This window comes from Muscardinus avellanarius (assembly GCF_963383645.1).
Source record: "Muscardinus avellanarius genome assembly, chromosome: 1".
In the NCBI taxonomy this organism is placed as follows: Eukaryota; Metazoa; Chordata; class Mammalia; order Rodentia; family Gliridae; genus Muscardinus; species Muscardinus avellanarius.
This window is the reverse complement of record NC_137786.1, coordinates 163,865,126-163,884,761: the sequence shown is the minus strand read 5'-3', so window position 1 is coordinate 163,884,761 and position 19,636 is coordinate 163,865,126. Positions and strand designations below refer to the sequence as shown.

General features: G+C 37.8%; 1 protein-coding gene across 1 annotated transcript in view; it reads right to left on the bottom strand.

Moving 5' to 3' along the window:
* Positions 1-2,501: 2,501 nt before the first annotated feature.
* RAB38 (RAB38, member RAS oncogene family) overlaps positions 2,502-19,636 on the bottom strand; it is a gene marked incomplete at both ends in the record, with an annotated part of 56,826 nt that continues 39,691 nt past the window's right edge. Inside the window, one exon of the mRNA XM_080701055.1 lies at positions 2,502-2,654. Within this exon, the coding sequence (XP_080557181.1) occupies positions 2,502-2,654 (153 nt within the window). The remainder of the gene's footprint in view (positions 2,655-19,636) is intronic.

Here is a 19,636-nt window from a genome sequence, read left to right as displayed (position 1 = left end):
CCAACATTGTTTAAGAGTTATTTTTTCTCTATATCCTTACCAGCATTTGTCTTTTATTTATTTTGATTTTTACTGTGGTTTTGATTTTCAGTTCTGTAATGACTAATGATGTTTAGCATATTTTCATATATTTGTTGGCCATTTGTATTTCTTCTTTTTGGAAATATCTGCTCCTATCATTTGCTTATTTTTAGTTGAAATCTTGAGTTTTTATGTTGTTGAAACTTTTTCAGTTCCTTATATATTCTTGATATTAATCACTTACCAGATGAATAGTTTTCAAATATTTTCTTATAATCTGTAGGTTGTATCTTCACTCTGCTTATTGTTTCTTTTTCTTTGTCAAAATCTTGTTTACCAATTTTTGTTGCATGTGCTTTGAGGGGTCTCATCCAAAAAGCCACTGCTTATACCAATGTCCAGAACGGTCTCTACTCTTCTTTTAGTGTTTCTATGGTAATAAACTACCTCTACAGTACCCCATCTTTAAATATAAGAACAAGAGCATTCTAGCCACCTGACAAGTCTTCTTACTTATGGTTCAATAGTTCAACCCCACCATGTACTAGCAAAGGGTCTTTGCTCTCATTTAGGTTTGGAATGATTCAATTCAGGAAGCTGATAAATAAGAAAGATATGCTTTCTGAAAAGCTTTTACCTATCTTTTGTTTTAACTAACCCAGGTTGGAAGTTAGAAGAACTTGAAACAAGGATTTAAGTGAATGTTGTTCATTTAGAAAGCACCACCAAGCCGGGCATGGTGGCACATGCTTGTAATCCCAGCATTAGGGAGGCTGAGACAGGAGGATCGCGGTTCACGACAAGCCTCAGCTTAGTGAGGCCCTTGAAACTCAGTGAGACCCTGTTTCAAAATATAGAATAAAAAATAGGAATGGGAATGTAGCTCAGAGGTAGAATGTCCCTGGGTTCCATCCCCAGTACTTAAAAAAAAAAAAAAGAAAAAGAAAAGAAAAGAAAAGAAAAGAAAAAGAAAGAAAGTGAACTGAAGAACAACCAATAGAAAAGAAAGGAGTTAAAGATGGAGAAAAGGGAAGCCCATTTAGGGCGGGTCAGATGGGAAGATTATCCCTGTGCGGAACAAGAAACTTAATCTTGCTGGGGACCTCTCAGATTTCACAGAGAATGCCTCAGAATGTCTCTTGCTGAAGGATAAGGAACCTGGGAAATTTATCTCATTTGTAACTCTGCTTTCATTGAATGAGAGTTGCTGGAGTAGACATTAGCTCCCTGGCATGTCTGGTCTGCTGACTTGAGGGCCAGCTGTACCGGAGGGCAGAGAATGTCCTAATAGAAAGAGTTAAAAACACATAACAGGAAGCAATGTGGTCAGTACTTACAGTAAATGTCAAGAGTCTGTAAGTAGGGCACTGAAAAATATCTGTTACAAAAAATAAAGCTCCTGTGACTGTCTTATGAATATCAGCAGAAGCAATACTATCTCCTTGCAGAACATCAGCACTGCAGCCATAGTGTAAGAAAGGCATGGCCACGTGTGTTTCAGCTGTTTCTTTTATGTTGATTAGTCTGACAACCTCTCACCTTCTCCATCAGAATAAATGAGGATATATTTCTCTGTTAACAAAAAAATGCATACATACTCCTTCTTTATGGCCTAAATACTAATGCAAACAGTAGATAAGATGGGATAGACTCGTTCCAATTTCTCATGTCCTTTCTGAAAATAAAATTGAGAGTTGGATCTTGGCTGCCCCCTCTACCCCCAAAGAGTTCACAATATCAAGAAACTGAAAGCACTTTTAGAATAGGGAAACAGCATCTTTTGTTTTATTTTTTGTCAAAATATATATAACATATATTACACATACAGAAGAGAAACACAGATTCAGAGAAAGCTAACAAAAAGGCACATACAGGGGGTAGGTCTTTTCATACAGTTCAGTTAAACCAACATCCAGGGCATGGCAAGTGACAATGAAGGTAACAAAAGCACAGGAAGACGGTGTGCAGGACTCCCCAGAGCTAAATCATAGACAACTCTTGGGTCTGCCGAGAATGGAGGTCATCTCTGCAGAAAATACCGCTGCCATTTAATAGGCCTGTCAGACCATCAGAGAATGTATTGAAGTCTGAACAAAGACTCACCAGGCAAGGCAAACACCAATGCTGAATGTCACAGCTAGTCTGCTCTTATCCTTTTCTTTTCTTCCCAAGGTCTTGGCCGAAGTAATGGAGCAAACGCCAGGGCTGACTCCAGGCCTGCACAATTTTGCTTCGCTACACAACAGAATTTTGTAACAGACTAAATATTTTTTTAAAAGGCTTTGTAAACACTGTGCTGATGGTGGAACAAACATAAGAGGGACATTTGCTATTTCTCTCTTACAGGAAAGATAACAGGCGCAGATCTTTGGCTTGCACATGTGTTTCCCTATCCTGACGTTTACCCAAAATGGTAAAAATCGAGGCACGATTCATGAGATCATGGGGTTATTTCCATCACACGCCGGCAAAAGGGCCAACTAGGACTTGGCACAGCCGGAGCAGCTGATGACCTTGGGTGAGGTGAGATGGGGTTTCACGACATCCGGCTCTATGGACTCCAGCAGGTCACACTCATTTGCAAGTATGTGCTTCACTAGGCATCTGGAGGCTTCGTCGATGTTTATATTTTCCTAAGGGGAGAAAACAGCTTTTTTAAATTCAAGATTCTAAAATAACTGCAAGAGTCCCATATGTGACAAAGGGTAGTATTTTTGAAGATTCATATAAATATCCCTTTCAACACATTATCCATGCATCTTCTTCTTCTTTCCCCTCACTCCCATTAATTCCTTCAGAGAATGTAACTCTTAGTCCCTCATATGAACAATAGTATTTAAATCCATCAGATAGGAGGAATGGTATTGGGTGGATTCACTGAGTAGATTGAATTTGTTAGTGGGCAGTTGTCTTATTTTCACATACTTTGTAGAAGAATCATAAATTTTCAGTCTAACAGGTTTATGGCCCTCGGCTACCTTTTTCTTTCGTGGCCTTGATATAAAGTAGAAATAATAGGATACCTTTTGCAGAGGTAGTTGTTGGTATTTTAACAAATATTTCTGTCTCTCTTCCCTCCAGACAAATGTTAAGAGCACACCACTCTGGACTTTATAAAATTAGGCACAAAGACAGACCCAGTGGCACATGCAACTTAATGAGACCCTGTTTTCAAAATAAAAATTAAAAAGGGCTGGAAGTTGAGCATGATGGTATAGTTCTGTAATCCCAGTAATTGAGACTGAGACAAGAGGATCACAGGTTTGCAGCCAGTGTCAGCAGCTTAACAAGGTCCTCTGAAATCTAGTGAGACCCAGTTTCAAAATTAAAAAATAAAACAGGGGTGGGGGTGTAGTCAATGGGTTACAATCCTGCTATCATAAAAAGGGAGCCTGGGTGTAACACAGAGGTTTAATGTCCCTGAATTCAATCCCCAATACCAAAATCAATCAATCAATCAATCAATAAACAAATCAATCAATAAATAAATATGAAATGTGGGAAGTGATATGTCTCACTTCTGTATAGCAGCAATGAGAGTCTATGTTTAACTCCCCATTTCCCCATGTTCTTCCTCTATTTTTTCCACTATCATGGAATATGGAAGTACAGAGATGGGAATTCTTTTGTCTTAGTTCCATAAAAATCAAGGAAAAGCAAATGCCTCATCAGTCCATGATGACATGTCAGGCACAAGTGGGATTTTGAGCCTGTTGTTTGAAGCCACTGAAAACTGAAATTGTTTGTTACTGTGGCATTACCTAGGCAATCCAGATGGATGCAACTCTGTAAAAGAAAATGTGAAATCAGAAGTATAAGCCTTGTTTCAAGAAAAAAAATAAGATTTGATTTGAAGAAAATATGGAGCAACCATTTGTATCTAAAATGTTACTTATTTAATTACTATAGAACAAATTGCTTTTCTCTGATAGTCAGGAAAGAGGAATGCAGGATGCTTACAGCCAGAATATGAAAATAAAAATATCTGTTCACGTAAAAAACAGTTCCAATAATGCTATGTAAAAGTTATCAATGTGAATCTCAATACAATGTATAGGGAAGAGGAGAAAGTGGGTTGGGATCCAGAGGAAAACACATCAAGTGCGGTATATATGCAGGTTTCTCTCACTCTGGACCTCATTATGATATATAATTACAATCACCAAAAATATATTGGAAAAGCAAAGTATAGATCTTTAGTAAAGTTAACTTTTACACTTTTATCACAATTTCTAGAACTTCTCTGATGTGTTTCCTAATATTCAAAGTAAAGAGACAACGGCTTTCTTGCTGCCAAACTGTGGGATTACAGTACTTTGTCATCCAATCTGAAATGGAACTACTTGCTCACAATTTTTGTATGCATGTCAAAACTGTTGATATATTTTGAGATCATTGCATGAAGTCATGTCACATGGAAAGTATAAAAAGGAGTGATGGTTTCCATGTGCATCCATGGCTAAAGGCATTAGCTATAAACGCTCATTAGCATGCCCCCCATCCTGCAAACGTGGCCCTGATTTCACCTGCTTTGGAGTCCCAGACAACAGCCCAATTACTTGTTTGCTCTCCATAGAGCTTTAATGAAAATGTTTCTGTGAGTTTCTAAATCCAAAACACAAGGTAAAGGTCTGTTTACCATTTTGTTTGTTGCTTTGTTACAGTTATTCGTTTTTATGCTGGAATAGTATTGAAGCACTTGATCCTCTGTTTTCTCAACTATAAAATGGCCTTGCTGTTACTCCTTACCTAATAAAAATGTACTTCTCAACAGGTGTAGTGGCCATTGGTACTTTCATGTGGAAACACACTAGGAACTTTATATAATAATTTTACTGAATCCCATTTTAAACACTACAAGACTAAGTTTTGTTCTTACAACATTTGTTGTAAGAGGTGGGGGTGACATTTCTTCCTTCAGCTCAAGTATCTGCCTCACTCCATGAAAGCCATAGAGAACGGTGGTGCTTGTGTCCTGGTCCTCTGATAGGCAGATTACTATGCTTTAAAGACACTGTCCATGCTTGTTGCACCTCCTGCCGCTTCCTCTTCCCACTGTCATGCCCAGAGGTCACCCTTGCAGTACCTGCTTCTAGGCAATAATCTGCCCTTAGCAGGGCAGGGTCTGTGGATCAGACCCAGTTCAACACTCTGCTCTTGAGCTCAGCCACTTGCTTATATGTAGGAGTACAAGACTGTTCAGTGGTCCTCTGTTGTCTCACATTCAGGATGGTGGGGATAGATATCCTCACTTAACCCTCCAGGCTCAGCCTCAAGGGCCAGTGTATCTCACTAAAGAAGCTCTATGTTAGTGGGGCATAGTGGAGACACCTATAATCCCAGTACTTGGGAAGATGAGACAGGAGGATCACAGGTTTGAAGTCAGCTTCCACAGTTTAGTGAGACCCTTAAAAAAATACTTTAAAAGGGCTGGGAGTGTAACTCAGAGGTAGACTGCCTCTAAGTTCAATTCCTAGTACAAAAAGAAAGTCTTGTATTGAATTGGCTTTAATCTACTTTAATTGGTTAATAAACTAATATTTTGATTTCCACTTGTGTACTGGGAAAAGAGGTATTAAAATATTATCATATATGTTTAAACATAAGAAAACTTGAGTTTAAAAAGATAAGAAAGAGGCTTCCCTATAATCACACAAGTGGACCAGAGGGACAGGACATATACCCAAGCCCTTCTGAAACAAGAACCCATTTCTTAATAAACAGAATTTCTTTTCAGGATTGGCTCTAAGATCAAGTACAATAGGAAATAAAAATTATTTCCCTAATGTTATCCACGGTAGGTCCTACATAAATCTTAGTTCCTTTCCTTTTTACATATTACAATAAAAACAGATTTATGATAGAAACATTTTAAACACTAAAGAGTTCTCCCTTTACGTGTAGTGTAAATTATATTTGCCCACAATATTTTAAAACTCTATTCATATATTAACATGCCAGTTAAATAGGATTTCCTTTCATTAATGTGCAGATTGGCAAAATCTACTAATGGGTAGAGTTAAATGCTAGTTTGAGCAAATCAATGAAAATCCATCATCATTATGGCAAAAACAACAAGAAAAACCTGAGCCCAATTAGCAGCAGCCTAGCAGGATCATTTTAGTAAAACAGATTCAATCTTAGCAACCTCCCCACACACAATGATAACATGATGCTGGTGAAATTAATAATAAAGTTTAACATATCAAGTAAAGTTATATTAAAACTAGGACAGCATGGAGCTTCTGACAAAAGAAATAGTGTGGAGCTGAACAGTGGCAAGGTCTGTGTTGAGACTGCAAAGGTGACAGAATTCAGCCTTTTAATTAATTCAGCCTTTTAATTAATATTCATCCTTTTAATTAATACTATTTATTATTAATTTATTTTAATTATTTATTATTAACATTGTGTAGATTCCTGCAAAGTACTAGGCACAGAAATAAAGATGATAAGATAGGGACTACACTGACAGGGCTTACACACCTACAAGATTCATATAATGGACAAAGACATGAACAGATTGAAAGGGGAACCTAGGGCCCAGATCACAGGAGACCCTTGAATACTAAGGTCAAGGGAAGTTACTGAGCTGCTTTTGCAGGTGAAGAGCAATTGCTACTACTTATCACTATAGTCACCATGTGCAGTCTGAAAAGACAAGAGATTCAGGGTGCAGCCCCAGAGTCAAACCCTCATCTGGGTTCCCCTGCCTTCTAGTGCTGTGGCCTTGGGAAAGTTACATAACAACTCCTGGCCCCCCTCAGTTTCCTCATCTGTAGAAGAACTGAGAAAAATCAATCTCATGGGTAAATGTGAGTTAATGCATGCTAATATTTAGAGAATGTGAGCTACTTTTATCATTGAAAGGGCAAGACTATACATTCAATAAATGTTATCTCTAATAATTCAATCATCAGAAGAACAAGGCAATGTGTAGATTTAATTCTTTTATTTTTCTACTAAGGAACCTCAGATTGAGGAAGGTTAAGTGGCTGGCACCAGTGACACACTTGCAAGTGGCAGGGCCAGGTGTGAGTTCAGGAGAAGAATAAGTACTAATATTGACCAATCATGTACTTATTACTCAAAGACCAGGCACAAGCTTGAAGCTGGACCTTCACTGCAGCGCTCATAAAATATTTCCTGTAATCAATATCATTGCAGCGCTCATAAAATATTTCCTATAATCAATAAAGTGACAGAAAAACATAGGATCCCCAAATTAGGGCCACAAGCAAGGCTGATCCTTACTGCTGACACACTGCCAAAATATCTAGTTTGTCTCATCTTCCATACACCACTAGAGTCACAGCCAAAAGGCCTGGTCTGGGAGAAGAAATAGCAATACAGAGCAAAGCTCTCTCTCCCTGTCTGTCCCCGGGCCAACATGGATAATCAAACCACTCCTGATGAAACTGCAGGTTCAGACCCTTTGGACAATTAGGTCACAATAGAATTGATTGAGCTGCTTGACATTCAGGTAGATACAGCTAGGCTCACATTTTTTAGATGACTGTGTAGAAACAGAGCTGCTGGCTCAAGTGTAAAATCATATCTGAGGATCCTTATTTGCATTTATTATAGAGAGCAGCAACAACATATCCAGGAGCGTCTTTTGCTAGAAAGGAAATTTACACATTCTATGACTTTCAAGTCACGTACGCTCAGACTGGGTCTGAGTGTGATTTATTTACTTATCTGCAATATGACAAGATGTTCTATTGTTCTGACAGCTTTAGGTTGATGCATGCTCATGTTTGTGCCACTGCGAAAATCTTTCCATTTATATCTATAAGTAAACCCAAGACAGAGGCATAAAATGTTTGAAATGCTACCTAACAAGCATTTCACTAAAAAGAAATGATGGTAACTACCAGAGTTAAGCTAGTGCCTTATTTATGAAATAATGTTCACATTACATCCTCAAAATATCTACTGGAAAGCTAGTTACCACATTTAAAAAGTGAGAAAACTACAAGAAAGTTGGGTCGCTTATCTGGAGCAGAATATGATCTTGGCCAATCTGTGATTTCACCCAAGCTGACCCTAACTGAAGTTCTTATCCTGCCTCCTATAAATTACATTACAGTGTTTCCCAGGATTAAAACATATACTTAAATCGTTTATTTCCAAACCAGTGGCTCTCAATATCTGCTACATATTAATATCATTGAAGAGTCAAAATTATATTACCATAGTACTGCTCCTAGACACTGATCTAATTGGTTTGGCGTGGTGCCCCAATGTGGGCATATTTTTAAAGATTTCTACTTATTTAAAACATGCAAGCAGTTCTGAGACACATTAACATAATTAGGAATGTCTTTAAAGACACTGTCCTTTTATTTCTATTGAGGAGCTTCTGGAAATACAATTTAATACAGTAGTGCTAAGCTGTAGGAATTCTGATCTTTCAATAGAGGAGAGCATATAAATCCAACCAGCTGATGTCTGAGGACTTGTCAGTTTTTTAATTAGCTCCTCAGAACATCTGTCTGGAGGCAAATTATTTAATCTTTGACCCCAAGTACCAGAGAGCAGGAAAAAAAAAAAAGTAGAAAGCCTTCACATCTGCCTAGTTAGAAGCTATAAAAGAATCCATTCACCCTTAATCCTTCCAAATACATCAACTTCAAACAGAACGCCAAATGTACTAGAGGCTCCAGGGTTAGGGCACTAAATTCCTCAGCCCTGTGATATTCTAATTAGAGCAGATAGCCTTCTGGATAATAACACTACCATATGAATTCTTGCAGAGACCAGGGGTTTAACAATCATCTCTCAGACAAGACTCAGCACTTGTTTATTGAGCAGTAAGTGTCAAATGTTTCACTACTTTTTGTTCACGTTAGTTAATACCTGTCATGGATGCTAGTGTAGTGGACACCTGTATTTTTGTTTGCTAAGCGCTCTGTTCCTCCTTTTCCCTCATATCAATGTCTCTTTCCTTGCCTGGGAGAAACTGCCACCTCCCTCTAAAATTGTGAGCTGCTATGAGAGCTCCTCTCTAACTAAACCCTATTTTTCAGCCACTGTTCTCTGAATGTGGCATTTTACTTAGTCCCACAATAATGCCAAGATCAAAGTTATTGCCCAGTTTTTAACAGATGAATAAAAAATGAAGTTCATAGAATTAATGCAAGGACTCAAGGATAGAAAGGGTCAGAATCTGGCTTCAACTCCTATCCTCAAAACTCCTGTGTTTTCCATTTTTCCTCTCCTTGCTATCATCTTACAGTTTAAGGGCAACATTATGTTTATACTTAGGTCACTTTCCACCTAAATCCAAAGCCCATGGTTTAGCACTCTGCCCTGCTTTCTTGATGAAAGGAAAGCAGACGTGAAGAGTGTGATACCCAGAAACCAGGTCTAAGGATGCCCCATTGAAAGTTAAAAGGCACTTGGTAGGACAGATTGAGCCATATTGTCACTGATATTAACATGGAACAAACTCACATTGTCAGCATGGAAAAATGAGCTAAAGAAAGGCACAAGTTCACAAATAAAGTCATCTACAAAGATTGTATCTGTTGTGGTCTGGTCTTCCAAAGGCTCCTGTGCTGAAGCTTGATCCCTGTGGTGCAGCCAAGTTTAGAGGTGGGGCTTTGGAGACATGATTGGATTATGAGGGCTATAACCTCACCGATAGATTAATACATTGATGGATTCATAGCTGAATGGACTATGGGGAGGTGATGGGCAACGGGAGATAGGACCTAGGTGAAGAAAGTGAGACCTTGAGGGTTAATCCTTGGGGGCTATATACTGTCCCCGGACCCTCACTCTCTTACTCTCTCTGCCTCCTGGTCACCATGAGCTTTGCTCTGAAATGCCCACCTGCCATGAAGTTCTGCCTCACCACAGGCTAAAGACAATGGAGCCAGCTGATCAAGGACAGAAACCTCTGAAACTGAACCAAAATAAGTCTTTCCTCCTGGGAGTTGTTTTACTCTGGTGTTTTGTTTACAGCAATGAAAAGCTAATACAGTGTCCCTTTGACAGTGCTTCCCCCATGCCCACCACAGCCCAATCCTTGCCTTTTACTCCTGAGATACCACCATTTTTTCAAACTTTCTTTCATTTCTCTTTTTTTTTTTTTTTTTTTTGCAATTTTAGAGCTTCATACCTATTAACTCTTTTCTTTTTATCTGCCAACAGATCTTCCTTCTAACACCTAGGCAGCCTTTGTATCCTAATTTATCCATGAAAAATCCCAAGCTTACAGAGAATCACCACATAATAAACAGGAAGGGAAGTAAGGCATCACTAATTCAACCTTCTCTGACACATCCGAAATTTAAGATAGAGAAAGGGAAAGTGACTTTTCCGAAATTACACAGCTATTGAATCTCACAGGGAAACGTGTTGGAATGAACCTGACCACTTAGTTCTTGCTACCTGTATATCTCCTTGGAAATGTTATTTCTTCTGTGTAGCCTTCTCTCAGAACTGTGGAATGTAATGCCCGTGTTCCCAGGCTCTTCATTCCCACCTCGATTGGCGCTGACCACTGTATCTGTACTGCCTGCGGCCTTTGTCTTGGAGGCAGAATTATAGCTACGTATATTTGTGTTACTGGTTTCCAGGATGGTAAGAGGTCTCAAAACTATAATATTACCAAATATAGCTAACACCTGTGGACAACTTTTTATAAACAAGCTACCATTTAGGTACTTTACCTGCATCAGCTAAGATAATTCTTACCAAAGCCTGGTAAAGAAACTGACCTTAAATAAACTTCCAGAGTTACACAACTAAACAAGTCAAGCTGTCAGAACCTGGTTTTCCATGTCATGCTCAGCCACTCCTCCTGTACCCCTACAAGTTCCAAAGGTCCAAAGCTGCCGGAGGGAGAGCCAGACTCAAGCCTATGGTCTCTGGTTGCTTTTTTATTTTTTATTTTTTTGGTACTGGGAATTGAACCCCAAAGTTTTTTGCCTCAGTGTTACACACCCAGTTATATCCAAATATATATGAATAGAATTCAAATATATATCAAATAAATATTATATATGTATGTGTATATGTGGTTTTTATTTTTTATTTATTTTTAATTTTTTTGGTGGTACTGGGGTTCCTGGAAACCCTTCTACCTCCGGGCTATACTCTCAGACCTATTTTATATTTTTATTTGGAAACAGGGATATATATATATATATATATATATATATATATATATATATTTTTTTTTTTTTTTTTTTTTGGTAGTACTGGGAATGGAACCCAGGGTCATTCTACCTCCAAGCTACAAACCCAGCCCTATTTTTTATTCTTTATTTTAAAAACAGGGTTTCACTGAGTTGCAAAGAGCCTCACTAAATAGTAGCTGAGGCTGTCTTCGAACCACAATCATCCTGTATCAGCCTCCCAAATGTTGGGATTACAAGCATGTGCCACCAGGCCTGGCTCAAATATATATATTTGAAACAAGGTCTCACCAAGTTGCTGAAGCCTAAAGCCTGTGATTCCTCTCTCTCACCTCTCAAGTACTGGGATTCCAGGCACAGGCCATCATGCCCCACTCTTCACAACGCCTTCTCTTAACCTACTTCTTTCCATGCACGTTTGTTGGAGACATAAAGTCAGGTCTCCTAACTTGGCTGTTTCCTTTCTAAGTCTTCAAAATCATGAATGAGCTATCCAGAATGTGTTATGTTTAGTCCATCATTACTAACTACTAATTTAATGATTTTAAATTTAAATATCTTTAAATGGCTCATGTATACTCTCTAGAATGCCACCTAACATTCATTTCTGCTAAATATCTGGTCTTTGTAAAAAAAAAAAAAAAAAAAAAAAAAAGAGTCCATCATTCCTGCCTCTTCTCCTACACAAAATTCTATAACCCTAATATTAGTCAGACACAGGTCTTGAGATTATTTTAGAGTTTATCGTTTCTGAGATAATTTCCCCCCAAAATATGGAATGTATGTCCTACCATGAATGACCATTAAGAATCGGAACATTCAGAGGTTTCCTCTATTAACACTTTATTTTCAACTCAGTCATGTTTTAATTGCCCTCACTGTGAGTCTTTTACTGAAACAGTGCTAGAGCATCCTTTAATAGGTTTTCAAAAAGAGAATAATAGACATACACTTAAAAACCATCTTTTATCCAGACTTAATAAACCACATTCATAAAGAATAACAGCCTTCAGTTAAAATACTTTCTAATTTGTCAGCTTGAGAAGACAAATGACCCACCAGACGTGAAATATTAATAGTAATAATTGCTAACATTTTTTGAACAATTACTATTGAACATTACTCAGCATTTTGTTATATATACTGCTACATACACAATATTTTTAACCCTTTGTACCCTCTGAGAGGTAGGTATACTATTAACCCTGGTTTGCAGAGGAGAAGAAGAAACACACAGAATAAACTACTTAGCCAAAACATTTGCTGGATTTATTCATTTTAAAATGCTGCTTATAGCCGGGCGTGGTGGTGCACGCTTGTAATTCCCATGCTTGGGAGGCGGAGACAGGAGGATCACGCAGGTTCGAAGCCAGCCTTTCTGGCTTAAGAGACCCTGTTTCCAAATTTTAAAAAAAATACAAAATAGGTCTGGGAGTGTAGCCTGGAGGTAGAAGGGTTTCCAGGAATCCCAGTACCACACACACACACACACACAAATAAATAAATAAAACAAATAAATAAAAAATACTGCTTATAGAGAACTAATAACGAGCAGGAATTATCTGTCCTACAATTTATTTCTATCATGATTAAACACTTTTCTTCATGAAAATTCCATGTGCCAAGACTGCAGATTAAAGCTATATCATTGTCTCAGGCAGCAGCAGGGTATAATGTACAAAGAACAAACTTTAGAGTCAAGCTTTATCCCATAGTCACTTGATTTTACTGTAGGGTCAGAGGCAAGTTAAAAAACTCAGTCTCCATTCTTAGCCTTAAATGCAGCCAATATTAACATTATTTCATAGCAATCTTATTAAAGTTCAATGAAACACACAGAGGAAGCACCTAGGTATTACATGGGTGAGTCTCCAATTAATATGGGTTCCCTGTCTTATTACCTCTTCACCTTTCTGCAGGTCAATTTTTGGGGTGATCACCTCCTGCAGGAAATCTCCTCTGACTACCCAGGCTGGGAGAGTAACCCTTCTAGTCTGGTCCCTATCCCTGTTCAGCAGGCAATGGCTTGTTTGTGTGTATCTTCTCTGGGACAAGGATTCCATTTTTGCGTCCCAGTGTCTAGCATAGTGCCTGCAGATAGGAAATGAATACATGAATGATCAGCTGACGACTGAGGAGTGAGCAAGAATCTCAGAAGAGTGCAAGTTAAGCTATAACCTGAAAATAAGTTTAGATGTGGGTGATTTATATAGAGAGTGAAAAGGAAACCACTTTCAGAACAGAATTTGCTTCACAAGACAAGCTGCCTGTTCTTATTTTGTTTTCTAGTTACTATTTGACACCATTCTTTTCAGGTGAAATGGAAGAAAGACTGCTTGAACCACTTTCTAAGTATTGAGCTGAACTCAACTTGGCAATTAGGCTTTGCAGTCAAGCAGACCTCCAAAACCAGGTTGGAGTTCTGGTTTTGCTCTGAATGGGGTGGAAATTGGGTAAGGGCTAAAGTCATGTGTGCATATATTATGCCTCTAACATCTTGTACACCATTAAAATTTATGAAAGTGCACTAATAATAATAATAATAATTCTTAAATGGATGTAGTCAGTGGTGCCTACCTGCAATCCCAGTACTTGGAAGGCTGAGACAGAAAATTTCAAGTTCAAGACCAGCCTTAGCAACTTAGCAAGACTGTTTCAAAATAAAAACTAAAAGGGATGGGGATATGGCTTGGAGGTAGAATGTCCCTGGGTTCGATATCCAGTAGCATGAAAATAAATTAATTAGTTAATATTAACTAGATAATTTAATAGGATGGATACAGCCTATTGAATTAATAAACTCATTAGTTAATTTAATAGGCTAAATATATAGCCTATTATATAAAACCTTCCTGGGTTCAAGCCCCTATTACCACAAAACGGTAAATAAGCAATACTTTTTTATCTTGTTTCTCTAAAACGATTTCAGGTGACTTCTGCTGTTTAAAAATAAATTTACTCAAGCAAAATGCTGAATTTTCTTGAGCCTTACCTATAAGATAGAGATAATAAAACCCACTTGACAAAACTATGAGGATTATAATTATATTTGGGACAAACATAAATAAAATTAGACTTCTAAACACCATCAAACCAGTTTCATTTTCTCATCTGCCAGCAGCTTTTTGCATATAAAAAAAGGCTTGTAACCCTTGTTCTCAGAGACTCATGGTTTTGCAACTCCAGAGAAAAAGCTTCCTACCCTAACCTCAGTAGTGAAACCTCGAGGATGAATTTTGATGAATTTAGCTTCAGTCACATGTTAACACTGACGACTAGAATAACTCAAGTCCAGGACACAGTGGCACCAGGCGTGGCTCCACTTCTGTCGTGCAGACACGGTTAGCCAATTACAGTGACATGACAGATTCAGGATGCAGAAGTGGCAGCTTTTGTGGGAAGCTGTGGAGGAAGAGATAAAGGGATGGCTGGGAACAGGAACACACACCAGACCAGCCACGGCTGAATAATTGTGGGTCTAGAAACCCTCAGTTGTATTTGTTATAATGATTCATTCACAAACATATATCATATACATCAATGTGAAGATATGTATGTATATGTAGATTCATATATTAGATATATACATAATCAGTATGTCACTTCAAAAAAAGAACTAGAAAAATATTTTCCATAAAAAGGTGCATTAATAAACAGGAACAAATCTAGTGCCATATGATAAGCTTAAAATATGTGGGCTACAAAGAACTCAACCAAAAGACTTCTGGAGCTGATCGACAAATTCGGCAAAGTCGCAGGTTACAAAATCAACCTAAAGAAATCAGTGGCCTTTCTTTATGCCAACAACGAATCCACAATGAAGGAAACAAAAACAACAATTCCATTCACTATAACCTCAAAACCAATAAAATACCTAGGAATAAACCTAACCCAAGATGTAAAAGACCTCTACAACAAAAACTATAAAACATTAAAGAAAGAAATAGAAGAAGACCTTGGAAGATGGAAAGATCTCCCATGCTCATGGATAGGCAGAATAAACATCATCAAAATGGCCATTCTGCCAAAACTGATCTATAGGTTCAATGCAATTCCCATTAAAATACCAGTGACATTCTTCAGAGACCTAGAAAAATCAATCATGAACTTCATATGGAGAAAGAAAAGACCTAGAATAGCCAAAGCAATTCTCAATAACAAGAAACACGCAGGAGGCATTACAATCCCAGACTTCAAACTATACTATAGAGCAATAGTAGTAAAAACAGCATGGTACTGGCACAAAAACAGATATACTGACCAGTGGATTAGAATAGAAGATACAGAAACAAACCCACACATCTTTAGTCAATTAATCTTTGACAAAGGGGCCAAACACATACGCTGGAGAAAAGACAGCCTTTTCAACAAGTGGTGCTGGGAGAACTGGCTAACCATTTGTAAAAAGATGAATCTAAACCCCTATATCTCACCTAACACAGGAATCAACTCAAGATGGATCAAAGACTTAGAAATTAGACCTGAGACGGTGAAGTTAGTAGAGGAGAACATAGGTTCAACACTACAACATATTGGCACAGGCAGTAACTTTCTCAACAAAACCTCCAAAGCTCAGGAAATTAAAGCAAGAATAAACAAGTGGGATAACATTAAACTAAAAAGTTTCTTCTCATCAAAGGAAACTATCAATAACCTAAAGAGGAAGCCTACAGAATGGGAAAGGATCTTTACCAGCCACCATTCTGATAGGGGGCTAATATCCAGAGTATACAAAGAGCTCAAAAGGCTCTACACCAACAAAACAAACAACCCAATCAAGAAATGGGCAAATGAACTAAATAGACACTTCACAAAAGAAGAGATACAAAGGGCTAATAGATACATGAAAAGATGTTCTTCTTCACTGGCCATCAGGGAGATGCAAATCAAAACTACACTGAGATTCCATCTAACCCCAGTCAGAGTAGCAAGCATAAAGAAATCAAACAACAACAAATGCTGGCGAGGATGTGGGGAAAGAGGAACTCTTTTACACTGTTGGTGGGAGTGCAAACTAGTTCAGCCACTATGGAGATCTGTGTGGAGATTCCTAAGAAAGGTGGGAATAGATCCACCATATGATCCAGCTATACCACTCCTGGGTATCTTTCCAAAAGGGTTGAATTCAGAGAAATACAGCAACATATGCATACCTATGTTCATAGCAGCACAATTTGTAATAGCCAAAATATGGATCCAACCCAGATCACCAACAACAGATGAATGGATAGCAAAACTGTGGGAAATACACACAATGGAATTCTATTCAGCCATAAAGAAGAACAAAATTATATCATTTGCAAGAAGATGGAAAGCCCTGGAAAGCATCATGTTAAGTGAGATCAGCCAAGCACAGAAGGAGAAGATACACGTTTCCTCTAATATGCCCAAACTAGAAAACACAAAGGATACCAGTAGGACCCCAGATATTAGAGGGGAAATACTAGCTAAGTTTTAATGGAAAGATAGGAGAGGAGAAAGGCCGATCTTGATTAAGGAGCATCTTCACCTGAACATGTGTAAAATTATGAATAAGACATGGTTAACCTGGCCAACCATTGGTGGGGGGGGGGGAGAGAAAACGGGGGCGGGGGGGAGAGGGCACCAAATATAGTGTAAATGTATACTATTTATGTTCAATAAAATAAATTGTTAAAAAAAATATGTGGGCTAAGTGGTTAATTGGGGCTGTTACACTGGACATATGAGGAAGGAGGGACTTGAAACATGATGCCTCACAAATAGCTGCCTGGATCAAGGAGGCATGCAGAGTAATTCCATGTATTTGTTTTCTATTTAAGAATAAATGAGGGAAACAAAAGGGTTCTTGAAACTTTGCAACTAACCTCAGTTCTGACTTTCTGGTTGTTTTACAGAATTCTACTGACTCAAAAAGATTCAAAAGGGCAGTATCTTTGTCTCAAATGTGAACTTTGAACATTTTAATGGTTATTGCTAAGAACCACTTAAGATGTGTTATTTTTTTTCTTATATTATAAAACATAAGATTAGCTTTTGTAACTGAACTCGTGTAGCTTTGAGTTCTCTCCTTCCCGCAGTTGTTATTGTGTATCTGTAGTTATGGGTCTAGCGATAATGAAGCAATTCTATGGGTTAAAGCCTTAAGAATAAATATGGCTTAAAAGGAACAGGATGAAGTTCTTTTAATACACATATACACATTTTCCTTGTTAGTGAGAAACAAAATATTAACAATGAAGTCAATTAGTAGTTTGATTACTTATAACTTTAGTCCTCTATTTTATAATTCTATCCATTTTCTCATTTTTCCATAAGGTAAATATATTACTTTAATATTCAGATTTTAAAATGTGGAATAAAGAAAATAAAGATGCTACATTTTGAACCATGAATTATATATAAAGCCCTAATGTCTTCTTTATCCCTGAAGTCAAAACAATATGAAGAAAATAACATGTTAATAAATATTCCATAAGCTATAAAATAGAAATATATAAAGATACATGGAAAACTATATAAGTTCTACTCACAGGTAGAAAATAAATGAGTCTGGAGAAAAGAAGGACAGGAAGCCTCAAAACAGAAATTCTAATTATATAATCATGAGTAATCATGGAAAGAAAGAAAGAGGAAAGAGATATAAAATAAATCACTTTGACTAAAGGAACATTACAGGTAAGATCAAGTTCTTAAAAATAGCACATACAAAGACAGAAGGAAAAGGGAGGTGATCACAGAACAGACTCAAAGGCAGTCTGAAATCACTCAAATAGGATCAGGAAGTTCAAAACAAGGCCAAGGACAGGCTTTAAGAAAATACTAATGACAAAAATGTATAGTTTTTGGCTTATTCAGAACAAATTACTAAAAGTACTATCACTGAAGGACGGATTCACAAAACAAGTTTAACAGAACACACAGAAAAGGTAGACCTACAAATGATCAACCAACTACATCTCCCCTAATAAAAATTTCAAAGCGAGGAGTCAGGAGACTGCTTTGTGCATTTTCCTTAGAATCAGGACTGTTCCTATAGATAAGGTACCTATGGGTTGGCTCCAGAGAAAAATAGGTAGATTTGTATGGCTCAAACTAAAGACGCTAAAGTATTTAATTACATTAAACAAGTTCAGAACTAATCTCATTTTGGTCAGAAGATTTGATGAAATCATAAGAGGCATACTTCCCAATTAATTATTCATAAGAAGAACTAACATGTGAGTGAAATCAGGACTTTATAATGTGTTCCTTGTTGGTAAGTATATATTAGCTAATGTTTTTTGAACTTTAAAAGAAAGGGGTGTAGACTTAGTTGTTCCCTATCTTTGACTCTTAACATTTCCAAAACATGTGATCTCAACCAGAAATCAGTATGAAAGACAGAATTCTAAGATGTTTTCAAGATCCCCAACACATGGTTACATGCCCAGTAAGTGCAGGAAAGATCTGTGAATATGATGGAATAGTTACTCCCTTCTTTACATTGCTTTACATACAACTTCAGTGTAGTAAACTGAGGAGTCTCCCTCTGACTCTGAAGAGGTTAGCTGCCATGTGGTGGAGATTCCACAAGACTAGGAACTCAGATCAGCCTCTATGTGCAAGAACAATCCCCAGGTAAAAAGCCAGCAAGAAAACAGGCACCTCGGTCCTATCCCACAGGGAAATGAATTCTGCAAATAACTGAATGACCATGGAGGAAGATCCCACGCTTCAGGTGCAAACACAGCTGTGGCCAGCATAGATTTCAGCCTAATGAGACCCTGAGCAGAAGGGCCAGCCAATCTGTGCCAGGACAGCTGACTCATGGTGTGTTGTTTTAAGGTGCCAATTTTCTGGTGATTTCATACACAGCAATAGAAAATAAATACAAGCCACCATCTTATACCATGACAAAGAAAGTCAAAACCTAAAGCTAGTGAAACAAGAAGTTGAACCCTTCTTGATGTCCTTGTTCTGCTATTTTAATCACAGAATCAGGCCTCTGGATTTGTTGATATTTAAAAAATGAAGTCTTGCTGGGCGTAGTGGCGCTCGCCTGCAATCTCAATACTTACGAGGCTGAGACAGAAAGATTACAGATTAGAGAACAGCATTAGCAACCGAGTGAGACTCCCAGCAACCCAGAGAGACCCTGCAACAAAATAAAAAGAAATAAATAAAGCAGAGATAGAGTATAGCCCAGAGGTAGAATGATTCTGATTTCAACCCCAGCACCAAAAATTAATATATACACACATAAAATAAATCTTCTCTAAATAAGTCCATACTTTTAGAGTCTCTCTCAAATATGAACAAAGACAATCCTAATTGAAATGATTTTTCAATGAGCAAATAAGGTGACCCAACTCAGGGGGATGAGAGGGGAAAAAAGGGAAATCCCTTAATGTATATGATGTTCATTCACAAACATATGAAAGTCAATCACCAAGCAAAACATGAGAAGGAGGGAGGTGGAGGGAATGAGGTGGGAATTGGGGAAG